The sequence below is a fragment of the Danio rerio genome, chromosome 2 (assembly GCF_052040795.2).
Source record: "Danio rerio strain M-AB ecotype USA chromosome 2, GRCz13ab, whole genome shotgun sequence".
Classification (NCBI taxonomy): domain Eukaryota; kingdom Metazoa; phylum Chordata; class Actinopteri; order Cypriniformes; family Danionidae; genus Danio; species Danio rerio.
Window position 1 is genome coordinate 63667501 of NC_141022.1, and position 27500 is coordinate 63695000.

At 45.1% G+C, this 27500-nt stretch overlaps 3 protein-coding genes and 1 long non-coding RNA gene across 30 annotated transcripts in view; 3 read left to right on the plus strand and 1 right to left on the minus strand.

Moving 5' to 3' along the window:
* The window catches only part of LOC110438156 (uncharacterized), a 3229-nt gene extending 2726 nt beyond the window's left edge, over positions 1-503 (plus strand). For 2 of the 4 annotated variants that reach the window (XM_087241728.1, XM_087241729.1), the window contains one exon: positions 1-503. This exon is cut by the window's left edge and continues 1377 nt beyond it. The gene's annotated coding sequence lies outside the window, so the exon portion shown is untranslated. The other 2 variants (XR_015479177.1, XR_015479178.1) reach the window with 2 other exon arrangements.
* LOC147846609 (uncharacterized) overlaps positions 1-20462 on the minus strand; it is a 27744-nt gene extending 7282 nt beyond the window's left edge. Inside the window, exon 1 of the long non-coding RNA XR_015479211.1 lies at positions 20399-20462. This is a non-coding gene — a long non-coding RNA (uncharacterized LOC147846609). The remainder of the gene's footprint in view (positions 1-20398) is intronic.
* LOC108180196 (uncharacterized) lies at positions 7455-14433 on the plus strand. Of its 3 annotated transcripts, XM_087241785.1 has the most exons (5): positions 7637-7980; positions 10104-10331; positions 10498-11253; positions 11352-11567; positions 13282-14433. In XM_087241785.1, the coding sequence occupies exons 4-5, from the start codon at positions 11360-11362 to the stop codon at positions 13521-13523; spliced, it is 450 nt and encodes a 149-aa protein (XP_087097911.1). In that variant the 5' UTR covers positions 7637-7980; positions 10104-10331; positions 10498-11253; positions 11352-11359; the 3' UTR covers positions 13524-14433. The 3 variants fall into 3 exon arrangements, with proteins under 3 accessions (XP_087097912.1, XP_087097910.1, XP_087097911.1); XM_087241786.2 differs by lacking the exon at positions 10104-10331 and having other exon boundaries at positions 7455-7980; XM_087241784.2 differs by lacking the exons at positions 7637-7980; positions 10104-10331 and adding an exon at positions 7455-7516.
* The window catches only part of wu:fj49a02, a 61942-nt gene continuing 49964 nt past the window's right edge, over positions 15523-27500 (plus strand). For all 22 annotated transcript variants that reach the window (NM_001443326.1, XM_087238688.1, XM_087238698.1 and 19 more), the window contains 3 exon segments: positions 15523-15681; positions 24036-24091; positions 24326-24378. In NM_001443326.1, coding sequence (NP_001430255.1) covers positions 15656-15681; positions 24036-24091; positions 24326-24378 — 135 coding nt within the window. In that variant the 5' untranslated portion in view covers positions 15523-15655.

Below are 27500 nucleotides of genomic sequence, written 5' to 3' on the forward strand. Positions count from 1 at the left end.
TGCTGATCAGCGTCTGATGATGGGCAGCACCCAAACACCATCATCAACCTGAGAGAAACACTGTGGACATCTCCATAACGTCCTCACTGAGATACTGAAACAAACCTGTATGTGTGTGTGCGTGCGTGCTTGTGTCCGAGTTTGTTTGTGTGTGTGTGTGTGCGCGTGCATGTTTGTTTGTGTGTGTGTTTGTTTGTGTGCGTGTGTTTGTGTGTGTGTGTGTGCGCGCCTGTGTGTGTTTGTGTGTGTGTTTGTTTGTGTGTGTGTGTGTTTTTTGTGTTTGTGTGTGCGCGTGTGTGTGTTTGTGTGTGCGTGTGTTTGTTTGTGTGCGTGTGTTTGTGTGTGTGTTTGTTTGTGTGTGTGTGTGTGATCAGCTCATGTGCTGTATAGTGTGAGTGTTTCAATCATCATTCCTCCATACTACAGGAGTGTGTTTATGTCAATGTGGTGTGTGTGTGTGTGATCTGCTTGACTGTACTGTAATAAACGGTTGTGAATCTCCACATTTTCTCTTTCTGCATGTCTTTTCCAGTATTTAGGTTAACAGATTTTGCAGAACACACACACACACACACACACACACGTTTTACACACACGTGCATCTCTGCTGTGTAGAGTGTGTTATGCTGTATATCCTGCAGGTGTGTACGCTCATCATGTGTGTATCCTCCGTATATGGTCTGATGACAGTAGTGTGTGTAGCGAGGTGTGTGTGTGTGTGTGTGTGGCCGTCTCACTCAGCACAGCAGTACACACACATATAATCTATACACCACTGCTCCTCTGATATCCTGGTGATTGAGCTGATGGCGATGCGCTCTGGCTGCTTATTTGCTCCATCACAGGCTGAGGTGAATCTACAGGCAGTGATCAGAGAGAAGCCATGCTCCGGCCATCCGCGCGCTGGAGCAGTGTGTGATGCTCTGGTGAACTCCTCAATGCACTGAAGCAGACGTATAGTGAGGCATGGCCATTTACTGGAGCTGCAGTGTACAGCAGCGCTCTCAACCTCGCTCCAACCATCTCCAACACCTCGAGTAGTGGATGAGCGGAGTGATCAGGGCTGGAGCGGAGCTGAGTTTGTGACGGCTGTGTTCAGGGCCGGAGAGAGCGACTGCTGTTCTGTTCAGCTCTGGAGTTTTGAGCTTCAGCGCGGCCCACTGCAGTTCACTGAACACCCTGATTTCCAGATCAGCAGTGTTGGTGTCGCTGCACAGTGAAGATTGATCAGCACAGATAACACCGTGTCATGTTGAACAGAGTCAGAGTCAGCGCAGATATGAAGGATGAATATAAAGAACAAGAACTGAACTTACTGTTGCCTTTATTTGAACAAACAGAACAGAAGAATGAGCACAGATTACCACCAACTGACTGCTCAACATCACCGCACATAATGAAGACAAAAGTAGAGAGTATTAATAATAATAACAGGAGAACACACACATTAAGCTAAAGGTTTATGTTGATGACGGTTTTGGGAAAATGTACCTGAAATCCTGCAACCTTCACATTCAAGGAAAGGAGTCCAGATCTGACAGAAGCATCAGCTTTCCCCTTCCACCGGTGGGTAAAATATTCTGATGACATGAGAGCAAACTTCCCCTTGTGCCATTCTGACACTGCCGCTGGTTTATCAGAGATCCATTTGAGAAAACACAACTTCCTGTTTCTTACACTCTTCAATTTATTATCAGTACGACCAAACAACAATGAGGGCGCATCTTGTGTTAAATATAAGATTAAGACTCGAGATGGGGAAACCTCAACTTTGAATTCCAGATTTAGACTAATCCAGCTTAATTTCTGACACCAGCTCTATTATACTCCCTCCAGATTACACACATTTAAAATCAGTATTTCTCCTCTCCGCTTCAGATGTGCTGTAGAAGAAGGGACATCTTTGCATTCTGCATGGCTGTGGCCTAAAGTGAAGGTGTTGTGAGTACAAGTATGTACTATTATATCACAGATTCATGGATTGATTTTCCATTGGATCCAGAGATATGTTTACTGGGCAATTACACAAATTCTAACCTCCAGCATAAATAAACTTACCCAAATGTTGCTAACGATAGCTGAAAATGCATTGCTTTAAAACAGACATTGATGTACCAGTTAGACTGTGGATCTCAGAAGTTTGCAACTGTGTACGATTGGAGAAGATCACATATTCTCTGAGAGGAAAGGATGAAGTATTTAAAAAGCCCTGGAATCCATGTTTGAACTACATTAAAACACTACCACCAGATCTGATTTGACAAATGTTTTTGTTTCGACTGGTTTAAACTGTCTCTCCTCCCTTTTTATTTGTTTATTTTATTTAATTTTACTTATTTATTTTATTTACTGTGTATGTTTTAATTTAGTTTGTTTGCTGTTTTGTTTGGATGTTCTGTATTGTTAATTCTTGAAAAAGCTAAATAAAAATATATAATCAAAAAAAATATATATATATATAAGACTTACTCACCAACAAATCTGCAGCCAATAGCCTGTGATATCAGTTCCAAATACAGTGTAAATCACCTCCGTCAACTGTGCACTTGAGCGGAGCATCATTTGAATTATATGTCCATGTCGGGGTCATTAGTAGACGATGTACACGTTTGCAGTGTTGATCTTCAGTTCTATTACAGAGTGATGGAGCTGCTGCTGCTGCGCTGGTGGTCATGGGGGAGTGGAGAGTCTGATTCCAGCGACGCTCCAGGGACAGACGAGTCTTCGCTGAGGCCGGCTTCCAGCGTCCACCGCTAAGACTGAAGCTCTGCACAAGACTTTTGGCCAGCGGAGAAATTAAAATGGTCGTGCCCAACTGAGTCTGGTTCTCTCAAGGTTTTTCTCTTCACTCTCCGATTGGTGAAGTTTTTCTCCCTCTCTGCTGTCGCCACTGCCTCGCATGGTTCAGGATTGGTAGAGCTACGCATCGATGAATTTGCTCTTCAGTGTTTGAACTCTCAGTAATGATTAAATCACACTGAACTGAGCTAAACTGAACTGAATTTAAACACCAAAAACTGAACTACTCTGTTCCATTTACTATGACCATTTATGTGAAGCTGCTTTGACACAATCTACATTGTAAAATCTATGTCCACATTGTCTATACAAATAAAGCTGAATTGAACTGAATTGGTGTACTGCCAGCACACTGCCAAATGAGTGTCCAAGTGTCTGCATGGAGTGAACACCCCTGATCCTTCTGCCAAACATCTAGGGTTGCCTCATTATTAACTTCTGCTCCTGGCAGCACCGCTTCATAACAAGACTTCATTAGTGATTTCAGAATAAGGCATATCCCCCCCCTCAAAAATCCCCAAATTACTAGATCTGCTCATTTGGAGCTGTTTGGTTGTAAATAAACAGTTAAATGGTCAGTAATGTGCTTTATTATTATTATTATATACAAAAGAAAAAATAAACCGTGTCCACGAGCAGCAAATCCATCAGCAAACAGTTGAGCTTATTAAAGTAACAGCTGTTATAAAGAAATAAACTCAAATTAGTTTCAAACCGGAAGAACCAATTTGCTGAAAATAACGCAAAAACTGCCAATTTTCACTGTGTAGTGAGATATCTGTGTCCTAATAGTGTTTATAGCCGTGTGGGACACATATATGACTGTCAACAGCTCCACACATGTGCTCTGGTGTTTCGTGACCCTTTAATGTTTATTTGCCTTCAGAGGAAGTCAGAGAATACAGGAGAAATACGGCAAACACCTTTACGGGATGATAGCGGGATACAAGTGTAAAATACGGGAGAATCCCGGGAAAAATCGGAGGGTTGACAGGTATGCCCCCGTGAGTGTAGTGGTGATGGAGTGTTTGATACCGCACGGCGAATGGGAGAATAAACCCTCTGCATATCTCCATAACTCAGATGCAGTCTGTAGAGAGCGTCAGGAAGCCGTGTGTGTGTAGACTATCTTGTCACAATCCTCCAGGACGGTAATAGTTTGCTTGCGGTGTTCACATGTTTACACTGGGATAGCAGCATTTACACAGATCTTCCAGAATACTGTAGTGATGATAATGTCACAAAAACTGCCGTCTTTCATCTGAGAAATAACACTGAGTTACGAATATGCTATCCATCTCTGATGCAGAACAGCTAGTCCATGCTTTTATGAGCTCTATGCTGGATTACTGTAATGCTCTGTTTGCTGGCTGTCCAGCATCCTCTATTAACAAACTTCAGCCAGTACAAAATGCAGCAGCCAGAGTTCTGACCAGCTCTAGAAAATATGATCATATCAGCCCAATGTTCTCCTCCTCACACTGGCTGCCTGTTCAGTTTCACATTGAATTTAAAATATTACTCCTCACCTATAAAGCTCTAAATAATCGAGCTCCTGTTTATCTAACCAACCTTCTGTCTCGCTACAGTCCAACTCGCTCTTTAAGATCTCAAAATTCAGGGCTTCTGGTAGTACCTAGAATAGCAAAATCAAGTAAAGGAGGTCGAGCCTTCTCATTCATGGCTCCTACACTCTGGAATAGCCTTCCTGATAACGTCCGAGGCTCAGACACACTCTCTCAGTTCAACACTATTAAAGACCGATCTGTTTAGTAAAGCATACACTCAATGCATCACCTAGCGGGTTCCACACAGGCTTCTGCATCTTGCTTATATACACTATGAACAGCAGCTACGCTAATTATTCTCTTTATTCTCTATTTTCACCTGGGGATACTCATCCCGAGGTCCTCAGATTAGGCGGAGTCACTGATTGGATCCAAACCAGCGACGTGATGATCCCAAGGATTCCATATCCGGGACCAGGCCATATCCTGAGCTGCTGCTGCGCTGATGGTCGTGGGGAGTGGAGAACATGAGTCTGATTCCAGCGACGCTCCAGGGACAGACGAGTCTTCATTGAGGCCATCTTCCAGCATAAACCACGGAGAATGAAGTTCTGCACAAGACTTTTGGCCAGCGGAGAAATTAAAATGGTCGTGCCCAACTGAGTCTGGTTCTCTCAAGGTTTTTTTTCTTCACTCCCATCAGGTGAAGTTTTTTTTCCCTCTCCGCTGTCGCCACTGCCTCGCATGGTTCAGGATTGGTAGAGCTACGCATCGTTGAATTTGCTCTTCAGTGTTTGAACTCTCAGTAATGATTAAATCACACTGAACTGAGCTAAACTGAACTGAACTTAAACACTAAAACCTGAACCACACTGTTCCAGTTACTATGAGCATTTATGTGAAGCTGCTTTGACACAATCTACATTGTAAAAGCGCTGTACAAATAAAGCTGAATTGAATTGAATTGAATAGATAACCTGCTGTACACTGAGTAACTCCATCTGTCTGACTAATGTCCGCCTTTAAACACTGAACGAGTTCTGCTGACCAACTATAACTTTACCTGTGAATAAACAAACAAAGAGCCCCGATCACACACTGAGCACAGGACACAACACACACCTCACATTACCCTCCTAAGAGGAACGGAGGAACTCATTCAGCTGCTGGTGTTCAGAGATCTGCTCTGTGATGTGATTCCTCCAACACATCAGCGGAGTTTCTCAGCTCGGCCGGCTGATGCGCATCTCTCCTTCATCACTCGCCTGCAGGCAGAACTGTTCCTGTTTACACAAGATGCAGACACATCCTCTCTGTGTGTGTGTGTGTGTGTGTGTGTGTGTGTGTGTGCGTGCGTGTGTGTGTGTGTGTGTGTGTGTGTGTGTGTGTGTGTGTGTGTGGATTATTATAAGTCTGGCACAGATTATACTGAGATTATATCAGCTGTGGGTTTGAGGACAGAGGCCAGTATTAGGGTCAAGGGTCATTCGGAGTTTGAGCGCAGGTCAGACACACTCCAGCGCAAGCTGAGATACGGTGAGTGTGTGAGTGTTTGTGTGTGTTTGTGTGTGTGTGTGTGTAACTCTCTCTCTGCGTCCTCCAGGTGTGTGTGGTCAGTCTGCTGAAGCGGAGCCGGATTATCTTCGCCTGCGAGAGACACAAACGCGCGCACACACACACACACTCTGCCGCCGCCAGCATGCTGCATCCGCTCATGATCTTCATGGTTCTGGTGAACGTCTCCATGACCATCATCTTCTGGACGCTGCTGATGTCTGAGGTCTTCTTCAAGGAGGCCGAGACGGAGGAGGCGCGAGCGAGTGTGTCTGCCGCGTAGAGCTGTCGCGAGTGTGTGTGTGGGTGTGTGTGCGCTCACTTGCTCTAGGTTTCACAGCCTACCGTGTGTGTGTGTGTGTGTGTGTGTGTGTGTGTCCACCGCTGCAGTGTTCATCTCCAGGTAAAACTGCTTTCCCTCACCTCAAGAGTCTTTATATGAGTGTGTGTGTGGGTTACTCTGCATAACCCAGGATGTTCAGTGTGTGTGTGTGTGTGTGTGTGTGTCAGTGTGTGTGTTCAGTGTGTGTGTTTAGTATGTGTCAGCGTGTGTGTTCAGTGTGTGTCAGTGTGTGTGTGTGTGTTCAGTGTGTGTGTTTAGTGTGTGTCAGCGTGTGTGTTCAGTGTGTGTGTTCAGTGTGTATCAGTGTGTGTTCAGTGTGTGTGTTCAGTGTGTGTGTGTGTTCAGTGTGTGTGTGTTTGTGTGTTCAGTGTGTGTGTTCAGTGTGTGTGTGTGTTCAGTGTGTGTGTGTTTGTGTGTTCTGTGTGTGTGTTCAGTGTGTGTGTTCTGTGTGTGTGTGTCAGTGTGTGTGTTCAGTATGTGTGTGTTTCTGTGTTCAGTGTGTGTGTTTGTGTGTTCAGTGTGTGTGTTTGTGTGTTAGGTGTGTGTGTGTTTGTGTGTTCAGTGTGTGTGTTCAGTGTGTATCAGTGTGTGTTCAGTGTGTGTGTGTCAGTGTGTGTTCAGTGTGTCAGTGTGTGTTCAGTGTGTGTGTTCAGTGTGTGTGTGTGTCAGTGTGTGTTCAGTGTGTCAGTGTGTGTTCAATGTGTCAGTGTGTGTGTGTGTCAGTGTGTGTTCAATGTGTCAGTGTGTGTGTGTGTGTCAGTGTGTGTGTGTGTGTGTCAGTGTGTGTGTGTGTGTCAGTGTGTGTGTGTGTGTCAGTGTGTGTGTGTGTGTCAGTGACTGCTCAGTAAAGTCATCAGTCATTGGTGGTCATATCTGTGGCGGTGTTCAGAAGCTCTGCTGTTGTTCTCAGGTGTCCTCTACAGTCCTGCAGGTCAGTGTGGTCTGCAGGTGAGCTCCTCATCATCACACGTGAGCGCTGAGGCTGTGGAGTGCTGCATTATGGGATGTGCGGCGCTGTCCGGTAAACAGCGGGATTATGCTGATGACGGCGTTGTGTAAAGGGGATCAGTGGATTACGGGCTTGAGTTCTGTGTTCTGAGAGCGCGCCGCACACCTGTCCTGTCCTCACCTGTCACCTGTCCAGCATGCTGCACCCGCTGATGTTCGCGATCGTGGTCTTCAACACCGGCATCACCATCGTGGAGTGGACCTTCCTGATGCACGAGGCCATGAGGCTCAACTCCGACCCGGAGGAGGTGTGTCCCGAGTAGAGGAGGAGGAGCCGGAGAGCAGCACAGGTGTATGAGCACAGGTGAGTGTGTGTGTTTCTGTGGTTCTGGAGCAGCTGCTGTCTCCTCTGCTGGATTAGTCTGCTTCTCCTGATGAGTGTGTGTGTTCAGGGTCTGATTACAGCTGCAGTAATCTCCCGCAGATCGTGTGTGTTTCCTGCTGTAATGCGATGTAATCGCGTCCGCTGGCCTACATGCGCCCGCAGCAGATGTGCGTCCGTCACATGTGTGTATCTCAGCGCTCAGATGTGCAGCAGTCGCGTGTGTGTGTGTGTATATCTCACGATGGACTCTCCGTCGGGACGCTCTCTGCAGACGGACCCCTCAGACGGGTCAGTGTTTGTGGAGTTCCGTCCTCCAGCGCGGGACGCTCTCTCGCTGCCGCCGCCGCATGTGCTGTATGTGTGTGTGGGGCTGCTGCTGGTGCTCGCCGCTACATACGCCATCACCGGCCACCTGATCGACGACCTGCTGCACGACCTGGCAGGTGCAGCTGTGTGTGTGTGTGTGTGTGTTTGTGTTTGTGGCATGTTTGAGGCGTGTTTATAGTGTGTTTAGAGCGTGTTTGTGGCGTGTTTGGGGCTTGTTTGTGGCATGTTGTTTGTGGCATGTTTGTGGCGTGTTTGTGGCATGTTTGTGGTGTGTTTAGAGCGTGTTTGTGGCATGTTTGAGGCGTGTTTGTGGTGTGTTTGTGGCGTGTTTGTGGCATGTTTGAGGCGTGTTTGTGGTGTGTTTAGAGCATGTTTGTGGCATGTTTGAGGCGTGTTTATGGTGTGTTTAGAGCATGTTTGTGGCATGTTTGAGGCGTGTTTAGAGCGTGTTTGTTTGTGGCGTGTTTGTGGCTTGTTTGTGGCATGTTGTTTGTGGCATGTTTGTGGCGTGTTTGTGGCATGTTTGTGGCATGTTTGTGGTGTGTTTGTGGCGTGTTTGTGGCATGTTTGTGGTGTGTTTGTGGCGTGTTTATGGCATGTTTGAGGCGTGTTTGTGGCGTGTTTGTGGCATGTTTGTGGCATGTTTGTGGCGTGTTTGTGGCATGTTTGTGGCATGTTTGAGGCGTGTTTAGAGCGTGTTTGTTTGTGGCGTGTTTGTGGCTTGTTTGTGGCATGTTGTTTGTGGCATGTTTGTGGCGTGTTTGTGGCATGTTTGTGGCATGTTTGTGGTGTGTTTGTGGCGTGTTTGTGGCATGTTTGTGGTGTGTTTGTGGCGTGTTTATGGCATGTTTGTGGTGTGTTTGTGGCATGTTTGTGGCATGTTTGTGGCATGTTTGTGGCGTGTTTGTGGCATGTTTGAGGCGTGTTTATGGTGTGTTTAGAGCGCGTTTGTGGCGTGTTTGTGGCATGTTTGTGGCATGTTGTTTGTGGCATGTTTGTGGTGTGTTTGAGGCGTGTTTGTGGTGTGTTTAGAGCAAGTTTGTGGCGTAATTGTGGCATGTTTGTGGTATGTTTCTGGCGTGTTTGTGGCATGTTTGTGGCGTGTTTGTGGTGTGTTTGTGGTGTGTTTAGAGGGTGTTTGTGGCATGTTTGAGGCGTGTTTGTGGCGTGTTTGTGGCATGTTTGTGGCGTGTTTGTGGCATGTTTGTGGTGTGTTTAGAGCGTGTTTGTGGCGTGTTTATGGCATGTTTGAGGCGTGTTTGTGGTGTGTTTGAGGCGTGTTTGTGGTGTGTTTAGAGCGTGTTTGTTTGTGGCGTGTTTGTGGCATGTTTGTGGCATGTTTGTGGCGTGTTTGTGGCATGTTTGAGGCGTGTTTATGGTGTGTTTAGAGCGTGTTTGTGGCGTGTTTGTGGCATGTTTGTGGCATGTTGTTTGTGGCATGTTTGTGGTGTGTTTGAGGCGTGTTTGTGGTGTGTTTAGAGCAAGTTTGTGGCGTAATTGTGGCATGTTTGTGGTATGTTTCTGGCGTGTTTGTGGCATGTTTGTGGTGTGTTTGTGGTGTGTTTGTGGTGTGTTTGAGGCGTGTTTGTGGTGTGTTTGAGACGTGTTTGAGGCATGTTTGAGGCGTGTTTGAGACGTGTTTGAGGCATGTGTTGTGGTGTGTTTGAGGCTTGTTTGTGACGTGTTTGTGTCATGTTTGAGGTGTGTTTGAGGCATGTTTAAGGGCGTGTTTGAGGCGTGTTTGAGGCGTGTTTGAGGCATGTGTTGTGGCATGTTTGAGGCGTGTTTGTGGCATGTTTGAGGCATGTGTTGTGGTGTGTTTGAGGCATGTGTTGTGGCATGTTTGAGGCGTGTTTGTGGCATGTTTGAGGCATGTGTTGTGGTGTGTTAGAGGCATGTGTTGTGGTGTGTTTGAGGCATGTTTGAGGCGTGTTTGTGGCGTGTTTGTGGCGTGTTTGAGGTGTGTTTGAGACGTGTTTGAGGCATGTTTGAGGCGTGTTTGTGGTGTGTTTGAGGCGTGTTTGAGGAGTGTTTGAGGCGTGTTTGAGGCATGTGTTGTGGTGTGTCTGTGGCGTGTTTGTGGCATGTTTGTGGCGTGTTTGAGGCGTGTTTGAGGCATGTGTTGTGGTGTGTCTGTGGCGTGTTTGTAGCATGTTTGAGGCATGTGTTGTGGTGTGTTTGTGGCATGTCTTCTCCCAGTGAGTGCAGTGACGTGTCTCCCGCTGTGTCCTCATATAAGCCCTGTCCCACTGGGTTCGAGATCTCCTTTCTGACTGTCGGCGGTGCTGAAGGCAGAGAAATGCCGGATCTGCTCAATATAAAGAGTTCCGGCTGTTTAGCCGTGTGTATATGAAGCTCCTCCGCGTGTCCATCTGCTGCTGATCTCCAGTTCTGTCACTGAAAGGGTTTCATTACTGCACATCTGCCCGCCGTGTGTTTCAGAAACATCTGTAAACTTTGTGCAGAGGTATGAGTGGACATTTACTGTATGAACACGGCATGATCACACTGTTAGAGATTTAGATTAGAGCCAGTGATTGTAGAGCTGCAGACGCTATGGTGTATGTCCTGTGTGTGTGTGTGTGTGTGTGTGTGTGTCTGCGCGCACACTAATGCTGCTCATCTCTCCACAGACTGTGTCTTCGGCACTAAAGATGGATCTGCTGATGCTGAAGGAGGCCCTGAGGAGCAGGTGGAGGAGCGGGTGGAGGAGTCCGTCCACACACACCAGCGCCCCCTACAGCACCATCACATCACTGCACTATGAACACACACACACACACATGTTCATTATTCAGGCTTAACGCTTCCTCACAGGCCTCTTGCTCTTTGTGCTGCTGTAGAAATAAAGAGTGAATCCCAGTGTTTGTGTCTGACAGAGTCGTGTGGTCATCGCTGACCCGTGAGGCATTAAATGAGTTCTGTCTTGTTTTATTCCTGTAAAACAGATTGAGATGTAGAATTAAAGCCTCTCTTCATTAGGAGCCAACCGCCGGTGTCTGAGTCTTCTGTGTGTGATGATGTATAATCTCCAACACTGCACAAACACAGCTGTAATGGGATAACACACACTCTTCTACACTGGTGCTGAGCTCCATAAGCCGTCTCTGTGCGGTTCTGGGTTCACTGAGCCGCTGTGTAGTGTGTTTCATGCGAATATAAGTCCAGTGTGTGTGTGTGTGTGTGTGTGTGTGTGTGTGTGTTCTCTGGGTCCATGATTAGCCATAACAGACTGTAAGCCTCCTCAAAGCTGGATAATATCAGCTGATTAATAAAGCCGCTGACCTTGAGAGTCTCAGCCAATCAGACGCGAGCATCAGTGAGTGTGCACCTGAGCGACGGGCGTGAGCCGCTAAACTCCATCAGCCGAGCAGGACTGCATGCGCACGGTACGATCACCTCTGCAACACTGCAGGAGATATGGACACACTCTGCAGCAGTCTGCGGTGCGGTCAGCGGCAGTAACGGCTGTCTTGTGTGCCTGCAGGATTAGCGATGTCCGCTCCGCGCGAGCCGCCGCCTCTGCTGCCCCCTGCAGGTGAGGAGGAGCAGGTGTACTTCCAGAGCTACGTCCCGCCGGCCAGAGATGCCATCCACCTGCCCATACACGTCTTCTACATGATCCTGGCCTCCATCATCATCGTGGCCACGCTCTACGCCATCATCGGACACCTCATCAAAGACCTGATGCACGACCTAGCAGGTGAAGCTACGGCTAATCCACAGAACACACAAACACACGCTGTCTTAATGTTGTCAATCACTTCACTACCGCTGTTCGTCCACACTGAAGCGCTGTGGCCGCTGTACTGCACGCACGATTATTAGTGTCCGGCTCTCAGAAACACAACATGGAGGAGGAGCAGCGGGTGACACAGACAACACTCCAGTCACCCGCTGATCTTCAATAATAATGATAAATATGGCTGCAAGCAGCAGTTATCGGGGCCGGCCTAAAGATCCATCAAAACAACAGATTCTCAAACTGATTCAAGATGGTGGACAGGAAGTTTTTAGGGAATAAATGATGTCAATGCAATACAGGTCACATGACCACAGACGAAACGACTGGAAAGTCATGTGATGAATCTCGTTTGATTTCGGTTGATAGAACTGAATAGTTTGTCAGTGTTACCCAGCCGGCGGAGACTGGTGTAGTTAGCTCAGTGTCCGCTCTGGATCACACTCATTGGGTTTGGTCTCAGTACTTCACTCCGTTGTGGTGATGTCATCTGGCAGCGCTACATCAAGCTTGCGCACGTGCTGCATGACAACCGTTCATCTGTCGGCGTGAACGCAAGATCTGTTGGTCTGCATGGTCTGAAGACGGTCAGAGTCCAGTTTGGTGAAGATTGGGCCAACAGTCAAGGGCAGGGGTCACCAATCTCGGTCCTGGAGGTCCGGTGCCCCGCAGGGTTTAGCTCCAACCTGCCTCAGCACACCTGCCTGGGTGTTTCAAGTATACCTAGTAAGCCCTTGATTAGCTTGCTCAGGTGTGTTTGATTAGGGTTAGAGCTAAAATCTGCAGGACACCGGACCTCCAGAACCGAGATTTGTGACCCCTGATCTGACAAAATCAAAATGGCGGACAGGAAGTTTGGCAGATTATGGCATAAGTGGTATCTGTGTTGTCGGCATGACACAAGGATTAACTGCAGACCAGTTTCATCAAAATAAGCAAAAGCAGGCAAACGTTATTACCAAGTTTGTACGTTTCATTAATAATGGCTGATGAATGGCTCATAACTCTTAACCCATAGGTGGCGCTGTCATCAAATGTTTATGGTGTGCTCAGTGTGAGGCCATAATGACAGATCTGACATACATCCTGAACACACATGCCGAGCTTCAATGAATTAAGCAGAAATGTTCAAACCGGGCGACGGCCAACATGGCTGACCTGGGAGAAGCAGACACCACTCGACTCGGCATGCTCCGCCGGTGTAAATTTGTTCACAGTTCGGATGGTAGCAGAATCAGATCGTAGCCCAGTCGCAGTTATAACTATAAAGATAAGTGGTGGCGCTGGAGAGTTGAGTTAGAGAGAGCACATTTGTTGTGGTTGAAGACCAGACTGACCTCTATCAGTGCGCCACAGTCTGCGCAAACACCCAGAGCAGAAGAAGAAGAAGAAGAACCGGAGCAGATCCAAGAGGTGTCTACACACCTTCAGAGCTGGGCCCCTAATAAGTAGGTCAGTGTAGTGTGCATCATGTTTATCTGTCTGCAAGCTCTGCATTTAATTAAAGATACAGAACATCACTACAGCTCAGACCCCTGTCTGCTCTCAGTGGAGTTCTGTAGCCGTGCCGCGATCAGGATACAGCACATCCGCTGCTGATCAACCTGCATTCTGAGATACACCCTCTGGAGCGCAGTGTGAGTTGATGTGTGTGTGTGTGTGTGTGTGTGTGCAGATTACCTGTTCGGCCTGCAGCCGGAGGAGATCCACATCAACCTGTGTGAGACCAGAGATAAGTTCATGGCGGACTGGTGTCCGGAGACGAGCCCGGAGCTGGAGGCGCTGGCCCGCGCTGAGGAGATCCAGGTGGTGATGGAGGGCGGCCGGTTCACCCCCGCCATCTGGGTCATTTCAGACGGCATCGAGCCCCGGGCGCCGCGGTCCAGTCCACGGGTGGCATTCGGGAAGAACGTGTAGAGCAGCCGCGCTGACCAGTGTACTCCAGTACAGTCCAGGACTGGCCCAGGACACAGTGCACTGGTTAAGCTGCGGAGCCCCTGCTGGTCTCTGCCAGTACTGCACCTGTCCAGAAGCATCAGCATCAATACATTAGCAGATACTGGAGTCATCTCTCTAACACTGGAGACGTTTATCCTACACGGCAGCTCTCCGGCTTCAGGCATCAGTGTGTCACTGTGTTTGTTTGATTGCTAAATGTTAGCTTATAGCAGGAGTCGGGAACCCTTTTTCAGCAAAGAGCCATTTCTGTGTTCTTTTAGCAAATGCATTTTTAAAGAGCCATTTAGATGTGTTCACAGCGGAGGTCAGACTTATCTCATCCCCCCCCTGTTTATTTTTCCCCATTTTCTGTTTATCAGAGAGCAGATTTCTCCAGCACATCTCTTGCCTAATTACCCTAACCTGCTTAGCTAACCTGATTACCTTAGGTAATCATTATGTCATCATGACAAAGAGAAAATAAATCAGTGATTAGAGATGAATTATTAACACTGTTATGATTAACGATGGTTTGTTCTGGAGACTATCGAGAAAATAAACAGCTTAAAGGGGCAAATATTGACCTTCAAATGGTGCTTAAACAATGAAAAACTGCTTTTATTCTAGCCAAAATAAAACAAATCAGACTTTCTCCAGAAGATCAGACATTATCAGACATGCTGTGAACATTTCCTCAATCTGCTCTACATCATCTGGGGAATATTTAAAATAAATAAACTCAAAGAGAGGCGAATAATTCTGATTTCAACTGTGACTTTAAAATGCATTTGCTACAGCATTACTATGCATTACTAAATATCTTATAGTATTACTGCTAATATATTACTGTTATTATTAGTATAAATAAAACAGGTTTTATCAAAACCTTCATTTGTGTCCATGCACAACTCAAAATTAAACCGATATGAAGCAGCAGATGATGAGCAGCTCCATGATGAAGAAACAACAATTAAGAGGATTTTTATTTTGGCCATCATCACTCATAAATGTTATTTAAATATAATTTACCATAGAAACGCAAGATGTTTGCCCTTTGTTGTTGTCGCAGTTCAAGTTTATCCACACTGCCACAAACACACATTAGTCGAAACGTCCTTTAATCGTTAGCTGAGTGCGCATTGTGCTGTGTAAAGTGACGATTTAAAGTGTAATTGTATTGTTTCGAGAGGAAACTGATTTTTAGTGATGGTTAAAGTTAAACTGTAAAATAATATTGAAGGCAGACAGCTGGAGAGCCACATGTGTCTCGAGAGCCACAGCTACCCCACCCCTGCTTCATAGTGTGTGTGAAATGCAGAACACACTGACCTATTCCAGCTTCTGCACACCCTGAGCTGAAGGATATTGCCTTCTTCTTCTTCAACAGCACACGGTTTCATTAAGACTCAGTCTGAGGACGCATTAATAAAACAGATTGAGTTGGGTTGTATGATACATTTCTTTATCCACCCAATACTACACAACACCACAATATGCACAAAGACACACGATGACATGACACCTATCGAGAGCTATAAAGCCAGTAAAAGCCTATATTGTTATTAAATGCACCTTCATTAATGGGCCACTGAATGAGCAGCGCATGCGCGTGTGAACTCCTCCTCCTGTTATTCAGCTTGACCCTGAGGCTGAGCTGTGTGTGATGCTGCATGCAGGCTCCAACACACACCTGATGCACATCAGCTTATTATCAGTGAGCTCCAGAACACAGCTCATTAGCATATATGCAGATTTATCTACACGTCACCGCCGCGGATGACACGTCATCACTGGCCGCTCATTCGCTTTAACCGAAACAAACTGCACCAAAATGAATCAAACGTAGTTGTGATCGGCCAGCTGTAGGCAGCGGAGGCTCCTCGGTGTCCGTGATGACACCAAACCGGCGTTAATTTACAGTGAACGGAGATTTCTGTGGGCGCGTTGATCAATGCAGAGGCGCATGCGCAGTTCAGCTGCTGTTCTGATTCGGCTGATGTAGGTCAGTGTGAGCTGAAGAGCCGCGGATCCAGCACAGACACACACACCGAGCACCGGCACCGGTATGAGGGGGCAGCAGCGGGCCGCGGGTGAGGACTGACCGGCGGAGAATGGAGAGCGGAGCGGCGGGAGAGCGGTGAGGATGATGAAGATGCTCACCTCCATCACTATCATCCTCATGATCATCTGCGCATGCGCCTGATCTAGCGCACAGTGGAACTGCGTTACATTTATATCTTCATCATCATCATCATCATCATCATCAGCTGAGCGGGATTCAGTGTCGGCCATTATCAGATATTAAACTCTACAGTCCTCCTCCTGTCAGTGTTTCTCCTCCAGAACACACACACACACACACACACACACACACACACACACACACACACACACACACACACACACACGCACGCGCAGATGCTGCTGTTAGACCTGTGTATTCCTCTGCTGATTCCCATCTCATTGGGTTATAGTGTGTGTGTGTGTGTGTGTGTGTGTGTGTGTCCAGCACTGCGGGCATGACTGTATGTGTGCTAGAGGAGGCCTCAGCTCTTCTGTCTGTAATCGATTATTGAACTGATCGATCAGAGTCTCTCCGTGTGTTCGGGATGGAGCTGATGCTGAGATTTCAGTTCGGAAGGAAACCCGTGCACTGCTGTACGACAGTGTTACAGCCGAGTTTCCTCATCTGTCAGCTAGAGGAGTGTGTGTGTGTGTGTGTGTGTGTGTGCTGGAGCGCCTCTTTTCTCCCGATTCTAGAGCAGGACAGATGTGGGCGGGGCTTCGGTCTCCGCGAGAACCTGATTGGATAGTTGTGGTTTGCTATTGGTGGATCTCTATAAACACCTATCAGAGAAGAGATGTTGATGAGGTGGGAGGGGCGTTAGGGTTATGAGACTGACAGATTTAAAACTGATCAATGATGATGATGAGGACAGATGATGAAGAACATCGATCAGCGCTGATCTGATGACTGCTAATGCCTTTACTGTCGCTTTAACTCAGGGGTGTCCAACTCATTTTCGGTCAGGGGCCGCATGGAGTAAAATCTGTTCTCGAGTGGGCCGGACCCCGAGAGGGGAGGGGGTGGGGGGAGTGTGGGTGCCTCCTTTTTCAAATGGTCCATTTTCAGACGACTGAACTCGTACAAAGAAAATACCACTAAACTGACAAAACGTGAAATAGTCACATTTCCTGGTGAGATCAGCTCAGTGTGCAGGGCAGGGCAGGGAAGGGTGGGGCAGGGCGGGGCAGGGCGGGGCAGGGCAGGGCAGGGCTTCCCACAGGTTTGAAATATATGTGGAGTGGTGGCCTGATTATGACACTGTTATACACATTTACTCTTCAATGGGTTAAAGTTGTTTTAAAAAGGCTGCTGAAATAATAGAAATCCACTATTTCTCCTACTCTTATGCTATTTAGGAGCCATGTGCACCCACTGACAGGTAAAGGCTGCTCTCTCTCTCTCTCTCTCTGCTCTCTCTCTCTCTCTCTCTCTCTCTCTCTCTCTCTGCTCTCTCTCTCTCTCTCTCTCTCTCTCTCTCTCTCTCTCTCTGCTCTCTCTCTCTCTCTCTCTCTCTCTCTCTCTCTCTCTCTGCTCTCTCTCTCTCTCTCTCTCTCTCTCTCTCTGCTCTCTCTCTCTCTCTCTCTCTCTCTCTCTCTGCTCTCTCTCTCTCTCTCTGCTCTCTCTCTCTCTCTGCTCTCTCTCTCTCTCTCTCTCTCTGCTCTCTCTCTCTCTCTCTCTCTCTCTCTCTCCCTCTCTCTCTCTCTCTCTCTCTGCTCTCTCTCTCTCTCTCTCTCTCTGCTCTCTCTCTCTCTCTCTCTCTCTCTGCTCTCTCTCTCTCTCTCTCTCTCTCTCTCTCTTTCTAGATTTGCTATATTGGAATGACATTTACAGTATTGTCAAAGCATTTTAGATATGTATGAAGTGTGTAATATATTAGCATCATTCAATTAATAAAATATGCAGTAAATGAGAAATAAATATCAGAAAAAAATATAAAAAAATAGACATTATTGCAAAAAGTTGCAATACGCAGCAAGTTGCAAGTTTTTACGCAGCGGATGCCCTTCCAGCTGCAACCCATCTCTGGAAAACATCCACACACACACTACGGACAATTTAGCCTACCCACTTCACCTGTACCGCATGTGTTTGGACTGTGGGGGAAACCGGAGCACCCGGAGGAAACCCACACCAACACGGGGAGAACATGCAAACTCCACACAGAAACACCAACTGAGCCGAGGTTCGAACCGGCGACCTTCTTGCTGTGAGGCGGCAGCACTACCTACTGCGCCACTGCCTCACCCAGGACACTAATTACTAGAATAAAAAGTGTAGATCATTTAAATGCGGCGAATAAACTGATTACCGGTTTCTGCTGGTGTAAGTATTTGGCAGCCGTTATAGATGTCATTTTGTTCTCTCTGATGATAAAGTTTATCTGAGTGGTTTATTAAATGATTAATCGTTTAATGTTTCTCTCGCGGCTGTGCTCGCGCACTCAGCTGCAAACTGGCAATGCAACAACGCATACAAATACCGGCAGCTTTACAATGCGAAAGTAAAAGCTGAATCCTGGACATTTTAGCAGATTCAGAAACTACAGTCGGACGCATTTTGGCGGAGAAGGCGCATCTCAGTGGGTCGCAGAGCACGTGAGAATTTCTGTGTGAGGGACAGATCACGCGCACACACAGGGAACTAATGCATTTAGAAACAGTTGAGTTCTCCCTCCCCTTCCTTAGAGTGGTTTGGTCCAATGCTTGTTGGTAAGCGCCTGCAATTCTGGCAAATGCCAAGGACTGGACCATTTTTAAATGTGGGGTGGTCAGCTATTTTTTAAATCTACTTATTTTACATGACTTTTTTACATGCAGGCAGCTTCTATCTCTTGCAATATTATGATGATGATGATGATGATGATACTAGTAATACTAGTAGTAAATGTTAAGCATGGGCTTAATTGGCATTGACCGGCTGGTTTTGAGATGGGCAGACCCAGTTAGAGGTTACGCAGATGTAATCAAAGTCTGGCAAGAATGTCAATCAAACAACACAAGCTAATGGTCAGAGATGGACAGTGGAAAAGGCAAGGCGGTGCTAAAAAGCTTGAGAAAAAAATGTCTAAAATCAAACACGGCCAAATGCACAACATAACTGAAGTAGTCTCGGAAGGGGGCATGAGAAGCTCGCTATTTCCAGCCTGGGCTGAGTTAGTTGGTGTTTCTGTGTGGAGTTTGCATGTCCTCGTGGGTTTCCTCCTGGTTTCCCTCACAAGTCCAAACACATGCACTGTAGGGGAACTGGGTAGGCTTAATTGTCTGTGGTGTATGTATGAGAATGTGTGTGTGTGTGTGTGTGTGTGTGTGTGTGTGTGTGTGTGTGTGTGTGTGTGTGGGGGTTTCCCAGTGAGTTGCAGCTGGAGGGAATCCGCTGCGTAAAACATATGTGGATAAGTTGGCGGTTCATTCCGCTGTGGCGATCCCAGATTAATAAACGGTCTAAATGGATAAGATAATGCATGAATGAATGAATGATTGCGCATATAAATTTGTTATAAACGGGATGCCTTTGTTCCAGTAACACACATTAAATGTTTAAATATCTGTGACATATGTGATACTGCTTATACGACTTCACCATCTCTACACCAATATGAGTAGTGCATGTGTGTGTCTGTGTCTGGGGCTGTGTCGGTGTGGTCGTGTGGGCTGGTGTGGCTGCAGTCCCAGTCTGCCCCTGACTGCAGCTCAACACGCCACAGCCGTTCCCCATGCTGCATGTTTCATCTGTGACGACTTGGCATCATGTTAACATTAACGGCCACAGTTAGCATATTGTTTAGCTGTGTATTTGCTAAATGAGAACTGAGCTCCGTAACACTGTATTTTTTTATAATCAATTTCTATTCTGTTCTTAAGTGAATTAATTAATGAGAAATTAAGATGTTAACCTTTTTTCATTCCTTGTTTTTATTGTTGTGATTATTTTTATAATAGTTTTGCATTCTTCATGTAAAGCACTTTGAATTAGCATTGTGTATAAGATGTGCTACAGCATGAATGATCCTGCCCTGCGCTGTCATGCATTAAATAAAATAACAGAGAAAATGGACACGAGATCATTTTCAGTGCAGCTAAACGCCAAGTACAGAAAGTTCACATGTTGAGCATACTGGCTTTCAGAATGAGTGCTGAAACACTAATGCCACAATATCCACCACAGGCAGAGGAGAGAGATGCTGGAGGGTCAGGCAGAGCAGGGTCAGGTCAGGCTGCTGTGCTTTATCGGAGGGATCGTATCAATTCTTTCAGGGTGATTTTTGTAATGTTTTGGGTTGTGGCTGTTTAGCAGATGAACCTCACAGACTCCCTGATGTACAGTATGATGGGTCATGTTAACAGGTGTAATGTAAACTGGTCAGTTATTCAGAGACGTCTTGTCCTGCATTTCTTCAATCACTTCTGTATTGTCACATGATCAGCAGCACGAGTGAGTGAAGAGCTTCAGGAGTCAGTCTGATGACGACACAACAAACAATGCAATAAAGAGTTTTGAAGAAAGATTTGCTGTCATTGAACCTGAGTAAGCATATGTGGTAGTGTCCGTGCTGTAATATTAATGAGAGAACCATCGTTAGCTGCGGGCACACATCTTTATTATCTCTATTACTACATCTCGGCTCTATTATTTGTGTCCTCTTCAAAACAATGCCTGAAAGAAATCTTATATTTACTGCCCCCCCCCCCCCCCAGTGTTAAATCAGATAGTCGCCCATGTGATGACCTGTCATTATTGATTCAATTCAATTCAATTCAATTCAGCTTTATTTGTACAGCGCTTTTACAATGTAGATTGTGTCAAAGCAGCTTCACATAAATGGTCATAGTAACTGGAACAGTGTGGTTCAGTAACTGGAACAGTGTGGTTCAGGTTTTAGTGTTTAAGTTCAGTTCAGTTCAGGTTAGCTCAGTTCAGTGTGATTTAATCATTACTGAGAGTTCAAACACTGAAGAGCAAATTCATCGATGCGTAGCTCTACCAATCCTGAACCATGCGAGGCAGTGGCGACAGCGGAGAGGGAGAAAAACTTCACCTGATGGGAGTGAAGAAAAAAAACTTTGAGAGAACCAGACTCAGTTGGGCACGACCATTTTAATTTCTCCGCTGGCCAAAAGTCTTGTGCAGAACTTCATTCGCCGTGGTTTATGCTGGAAGATGGCCTCAGCGAAGACTCGTCTGTCCCTGGAGCGTCGCTGGAATCAGACTCATGTTCTCCACTCCCCACGACCATCAGCGCAGCAGCAGCTCAGGATATGGCCTGGTCCCGGATATGGAATCCTTGGGATCATCACGTCGCTGGTCTTGGATCCAATCAGTGACTCCGCCTAATCTGAGGACCTCGGGATGAGTATCCCCAGGTGAAAATAGAGAATAAAGAGAATAATTAGCGTAGCTGCTGTTCATAGTGTATATAAGCAAGATGCAGAAGCCTGTGTGGAACCCGCTAGGTGATGCACTGAGTGTGTGCTTTCCTAAACAGATGGGTCTTTAATCTAGTGTTGAACTGGGAGAGTGTGTCTGAGCCTCGGACGTTATCAGGAAGGCTGTTCCAGAGTGTAGGAGCCATGAAAGAGAAGGCTCGACCTCCTTTAGTAGACTTTGCTATTCTAGGTACTACCAGAAGCCCTGAATTTTGAGATCTTAAGGAGCGAGTTGGATTGTAGCGAGACAGAAGGTTGGTTAGATAAACAGGAGCTAGATTATTTAGAGCTTTATAGGTGAAAAGTAATATTTTAAATTCAATACGAAATTTAACAGGCAGCCAGTGTAAGGAGGATAAAATTGGGGTTATATGATCATATTTTCTAGACCTGGTCAGAACTCTGGCTGCTGCATTTTGTACTGGCTGAAGTTTGTTAATAGAGGATGCTGGGCAGCCAGCAAATAGAGCATTACAGTAATCCAGTCTCGAAGTCATAAAAGCATGGACTAGCTTTTCTGCATCTGAGATGGATAGCATATTACGTAATTTAGCGATATTTCTCAGATGAAAGAAGGCAGTTTTAGTGAAATGGGATATATGGTTTTTAAAAGTTAGATTGCTGTCTTATATGACACCCAGATCTTTTATAGTAGAGCTAAAGCTAACTTTGTATCCCTCTAATTGTAGATTGAGTTGCGAGATCTGCTGTGTGCAAGATTTAGGCCCAATAAGTAATAATTCTGTTTTGTCTGAGTTTAAGAGAAGAAAATTGTTGGTCATCCAGTCTTTGATGTCTTTGATACACTCAGTTAGTTTAGAAAGTTCAGACGTCTCGTCAGGTTTAGTGGAAATATATAATTGAGTATCATCTGCATAGCAGTGAAAGCTGATCCCATGTCTTCTAATAATGTCTCCCAGAGGTAGCATGTAAATTGTAAACAGTAAAGGGCCTAAAACTGATCCTTGAGGCACCCCATACTTTACTGGGCAGATTTGTGAAGGCTGTCCATTAAGATTCACAAACTGGTAGCGGTCAGTTAAGTATGACTTAAACCATTGTAGAGCCTGTCCCTGGACACCTGTAGACTTTAAGCCATTTATGAGGATATTGTGGTCAATGGTATCAAATGCCGCACTAAGATTGAGTAAAACTAATAGCGAGACGCACCCTCGGTCAGCAGCTAAGAGTAAATCGTTGGTTATTTTCACTAAGGCGGTTTCTGTACTGTGGTGAGCCCTGAAACCTGACTGAAACACTTCAAAAATATTGTTCGTCTGCAGATAAGAGCATAATTGAGTGGAAACAACTTTTTCTAGTATTTTAGACATAAATGGAAGATTTGAAATAGGCCTATAGTTAGCTAAGTTGTTGGTGTCTAGTTGCGGTTTCTTAATAATAGGCTTAATAACAGCTAGCTTGTAAGAGTTTGGAACATGGCCTATAGATAAAGAAGAGTTGATAATGTTAAGAAGAGGTTCTCCTATAGCAGGTAGCAGCTCTTTCAGTAATTTTGTTGGAATTGAGTCCAGCATACACGTAGCTGGTTTAGAGCTATTTATAATTTTTACTAACTCTTCATGTTCTATGATTTTGAAGCAGTGTAGGTTATTATTATGATTTAATGAAATATTTACAGGATTTGGAGTATAAGCCGGTGCAGAAAGTTTGGCATCTCCTATTTTCTGTCTAAAGCCTTCTATTTTATTACTGAAAAAATTCATGAAGTCATCACTACTAATTTGCGGTGGAGTAGTTTATGGATGACCGATTATTAGCTAATTTAGAGATGGTGTTAAATAAAAATCTAGGATTGTTATGATTATTTTCTATCAGTTTGCGCAGGTGCTCGGTCCTGGCAGATTTTAGAGCCTCCTATAGCTGGACATACTGTCTTTGTACGCAATTCTAAAGACCTCTAAATTAGTTTTTGTCCATTTACGTTCCAGGGCGCGGGTTGCTGTTTTGAGCGCACGAGTATGACTATTATACCATGGTATAGTTTTAATCTCTCTAGCCTTTTTTAATTTGATGGGTGCCACAGTATTTAGTGTGCTAGTAAAGATGGCATCCATACTGCTGGTTACTACATCAAGATCATTTGAGTTTGCGGGTGCATTACGAAATAGAGAGAGATCAGGTAAGTTATTTATAAATTCATCTTTAGTTGACGGAACAATAGTTCTACCAGGGCGGAGTATTGGAGCGGGTTTGCTGATTTCAGGTAAACACAGCTTATATAGTAAGAGGTAGTGATCTGTAATATCATCACTTTGTGGTATAATGTCTACGTCAATAACCTCGATTCCATAAGACAGAATTAGATCTAATGTATGCTTTAAGCGATGGGTTGGACCCACAACGTTTTGCTTTATACCAAGTGAGTGTATTAAATCCATAAACGCGAGCCCTAATGTATCATTAGCGTCATCTATGTGGATGTTAAAGTCACCTACAATTAGCATTTTATCAGTTTTGACTAGTAAGTCAGAAATAAAATCAGAAAATTCTTTTAGAAATTTGACATAGGGTCCTGGGGGTCTATATATGGTGATTAAAGCGAGAGATAACATAGGTTTTTGTATAGTATCTGGAAGCTGAACATTAAGCGATAATACTACAAAGGAGCTAAACATAAGTCCGTTTCTCTGTTTAATATTAAGGAAATCACTAAAGATTGATGCAACTCCACCACCACGACCAGTTTGACGAGCCTCATGTTTATATAAGAATCCTGGAGGAGTTGCTTCATTTAAGCTAATATAGTCATTTTGTTGTATTGACCGCTACAGGAGAAGCAAACAGCGCTGCAGTGGATGTGTACAGGCTTAAACATTCTTCAAAACATCTACTTCAGTGTTTACCAGAAACTCATCATCATCATAATAATAAAGTGAGTGTAGATGATGATGGCGTGTGTTCAGGACTGCAGAGTTCACCGCGGTGTGTGTGTGTGTGTGTGTGTGAAGCAGTGTTAATGGACTCCTGCTCTCTTCTCAGAGACTCACTTGAGGATGAAGAGGGAAACGTGTGCAGACCCACCTGTCCAATCACAGGTAACACACACACACACACACACACACACACACACACACACACACACACACACACACACACACACACACACACATTATCTCAGTTTAGACTTGTTTGGTTCTCTAGTTTTATTCAAAAGCAATGTTAAAGTATCTCTGTATAGGCATGGCATGTGTGATGTGTGTGTAACAGCTGCGTATGTGTGTGTGTGTGTGTGTGTGTGTGTGTGCGTGTGTGTGTGTGTGTGTTTGCAGATGGTCTGGGGGAAGCTCCTCTTCAAACACACCCGATGAGAGAGTTTGAACAGGTGAGAACTGATCACACACACACACACACACACACACACACGCACATGCACACGCACACACACACACACACACACACACACACACCAGTGTGAACAGGACCTGAGAGATGATGCTGCTGTCACTTATCTGCTGAGAGGTCAAGGGTTCAGTTTCTTTGCTTTGATCTCTGTAACTCCGCCCACTGCCAGCTCAGCCAATTATATTTCAGCACTCTGGGTTGCCAGATTGTGTAGAACAGTTGTCACGACCCGGCTCAAAGGCGATGACAAAAATTAAAGGGAGGAAATACACCAGATGGTTTGGTACCAAAAGTATTTATTTAAACATTAAGAATAATAAAGAGCTCACTTTAGGTAAGCCAAAATCAAAGATTAACCAAAGCTAAAAGAAACAAAACAAACAAACAGGAGCAAAAGCACGGCTTCTTCACAAGCCAACACTGCTGGCTTTTATAGAGGGGAACTCAGGTGTTCCCAATTGAGCAGATGAGTCTCTGTCCTTCCCGCTTTCGGCCGATCAGTGGGTTGGTCAAAGAGACTCGTCACACACCCCCCCTAAAAAGAAAAAGACCAAAGTCTTTTAACATGACATCGAACCCCACAATCCCCCTAAACCTCAGTATGAAGGTCAAACTGGTTCTCCATCCTCAGCTCCCCAACTCCCCCCAGCAACCATGGCGCCTAGGAAGCAATTTAAGAGAGAAATACAGAGACAAAGAGAGAGAAAAACCAATATACAACCTTCAATAACAGTTTAAGCACCTGCTCTAATGTTTTGAGAGCCTTTAATGTGGCAAATATCCAGCAGGTAACCCTGCAAGAACCACCACCTCAATATCGACCTCTGACTGGGGTTTTGTAGTGGATGGAAAAAGCTAAGGATTGTGGCCCGTAAAATCCACCAGAGATCCCTCAGAAGATTCCACATAAACTCCAAGGTGCTGCCAAAGTCAATTTTCAACACGTAGTCAACCTCACCCTTTAATTGCTTCTTCCTATTTGATAAAACTCTACAGTACAATAATAGCCTTCGAATTGGAATTGAATCTCTCACATCGACATTATGCTCAATTAGATTTGTGCAAAACGGAGTATCAGAAAACAGAGCAACATACTCATGAATCAAATTAATCAAGTCAGTGCAATGTACATGTGATAAGTGACTAAGATAATTGTTTAAAGTACCATGTATACAACCTGGAACCACCAAATCTCCAGCATCCCTGTCCAACAAAACTGAATTTGATAACCCTCTGCATTGGATGAATCCAAAAACTCAGCCTGAAAGGGTGAACCAACTACAGCCACCAGAGCAAGAACTCGATCACCAGACTGAAATAAACACTTAAGTACGTTGACCAAAAGCCGCCACATTAGATCCCATGCTTCCCTCCAAAAGCCCTTCACCAGTTGACATGCTTCAGACATTCTGAGATGAAAATCACTCGCATACGATACAACATTTTTTGGTGGATCAGTTTGTTTCCAATCCATTTGTGTGCAGTATGACTTCAGCATAGACTTCAGTGCTTGAAGAAATCTTGACAGGGCTCCCTGGCTCTGGGGATGAAAAGCACTGGAAAGATTATGTTGAACATGGAGCGATTTCAAAACTTCACCAAACAAGTTGGAAGTAAAATTACTCCCCTGATCCGATTCAATAAGTCCAGGTATTCCAAACACAGAAATGAACCAATGAGTCAAGGCCTTTAAAACTGACTTTGCAGTGATGGAACACAATGGGTAGGCAGCTGGATACCTAGTCACCTGACACATAACTGTAAGCAAGTACTCATTCCCTGCCTTCGACCTAGGCAAAGGCCCTACACAATCAATCAAAAGATGTTCAAATGGTTGACTAATAGCAGGAATTGGGTACAAAGGAGCAGGTTTAGCAGATTGATTTGGTTTTCCAGTTAACTGACACGTCTGAAATGAATTGATATACTTGGTTATGTCACGCTTTATTTTTGGCCAAAAAAAATTTTTCAACAGCAATCTGTATGTTTTTTTCACTCCTAAATGTCCAAATGTATCATGTGCAGTTTTCAGAACAAGTTGACGAAGAGACTGGGGTACTACAACTTGAAACATAGGATCACCAATCACAAACTCCCCATGGGGCACCCACTTTCTACACAATACACCCCCAGCTAGGTAATATCCAGACGAGAGATCAACAATGGTGTCATTAGGAACCACTCGATCAAACAACTCAATGAGAGTGGAGTCAGCTTTCTGTTCTCTGATCAAATCCTCTCGTGAAACCGTTAAGATAGAAGGGATTTCCAACACTGTACTCACCCTTTTCTCTTCAGATCTATCACCTCCCTGGATTTTACTCATGGAACGTGTTGTCACACACGATGGAAACACATTTGAGGAACAGGAAAGATCTTCAATTCCTGATTCACTAGTCAATTCTGATGATGTCACCACTAAATTTGGTGAAACATTCCGCCAAACTCGATCACCAGCCAAATCGTTACCCAAGATTACTTGCACTCCTTCCACAGGTAAACAGGACCGCACAGCCACCTCCACTTCTCCCTGGATCAAGTCAGAATTTAAAACAAGTTTATGGAGGGGAACAGATATAACATTCAACCCAATACCTCTAATCAAGACATTGTTTCCAGTGTATGAGCCATTTGAAAAAGGCAAAACAGATTGCAAAACAAAACTTTCTGCAGATCCAGTGTCCCGCAGAATTTTAACTGGGACCACTTGCTCCGAATCAAACAACCTGACAGACCCATCTGTAACAAATGGAGAAAAGGATGAAATGCGTGGAGAGCTACTTTTATGAACATTGTTCACTTTTAAAACGGTCTCAGCCAAAGCGACAGGTTTAACCAAAGAAGAGATAGACTTTATTTTAGCATCCTCTTTTGATTTAAGTGAAGGACACTTATTTTTCCAGTGACCCAAAAGATGGCAGTAATTGCACATATTTGCCCTCTCCCTTTCATCAACCCGAACGCGACTAGGGGAAGTACGCCTAAATTTAGAACATTTATCAGAATCATGCCACATTTCTTTGTTAAAGCTCATTTCAGTCTTTTTGTTGTCAAAAGAGGTTTTATGAATGAGAAAAAATTCATCAGCCATTACGGCCGCCT

Bases quoted from the DNA above. Each gene is read 5' to 3' on its own strand.
- LOC108180196 (XM_087241786.2), top strand. From the start codon at position 11,360: ATGTCCGCTCCGCGCGAGCCGCCGCCTCTGCTGCCCCCTGCAGGTGAG. The intron at 11,568-13,281 runs GTGAAGCTACGG...GTGTGTGTGCAG, and splicing joins CCTGATGCACGACCTAGCAG to ATTACCTGTTCGGCCTGCAG.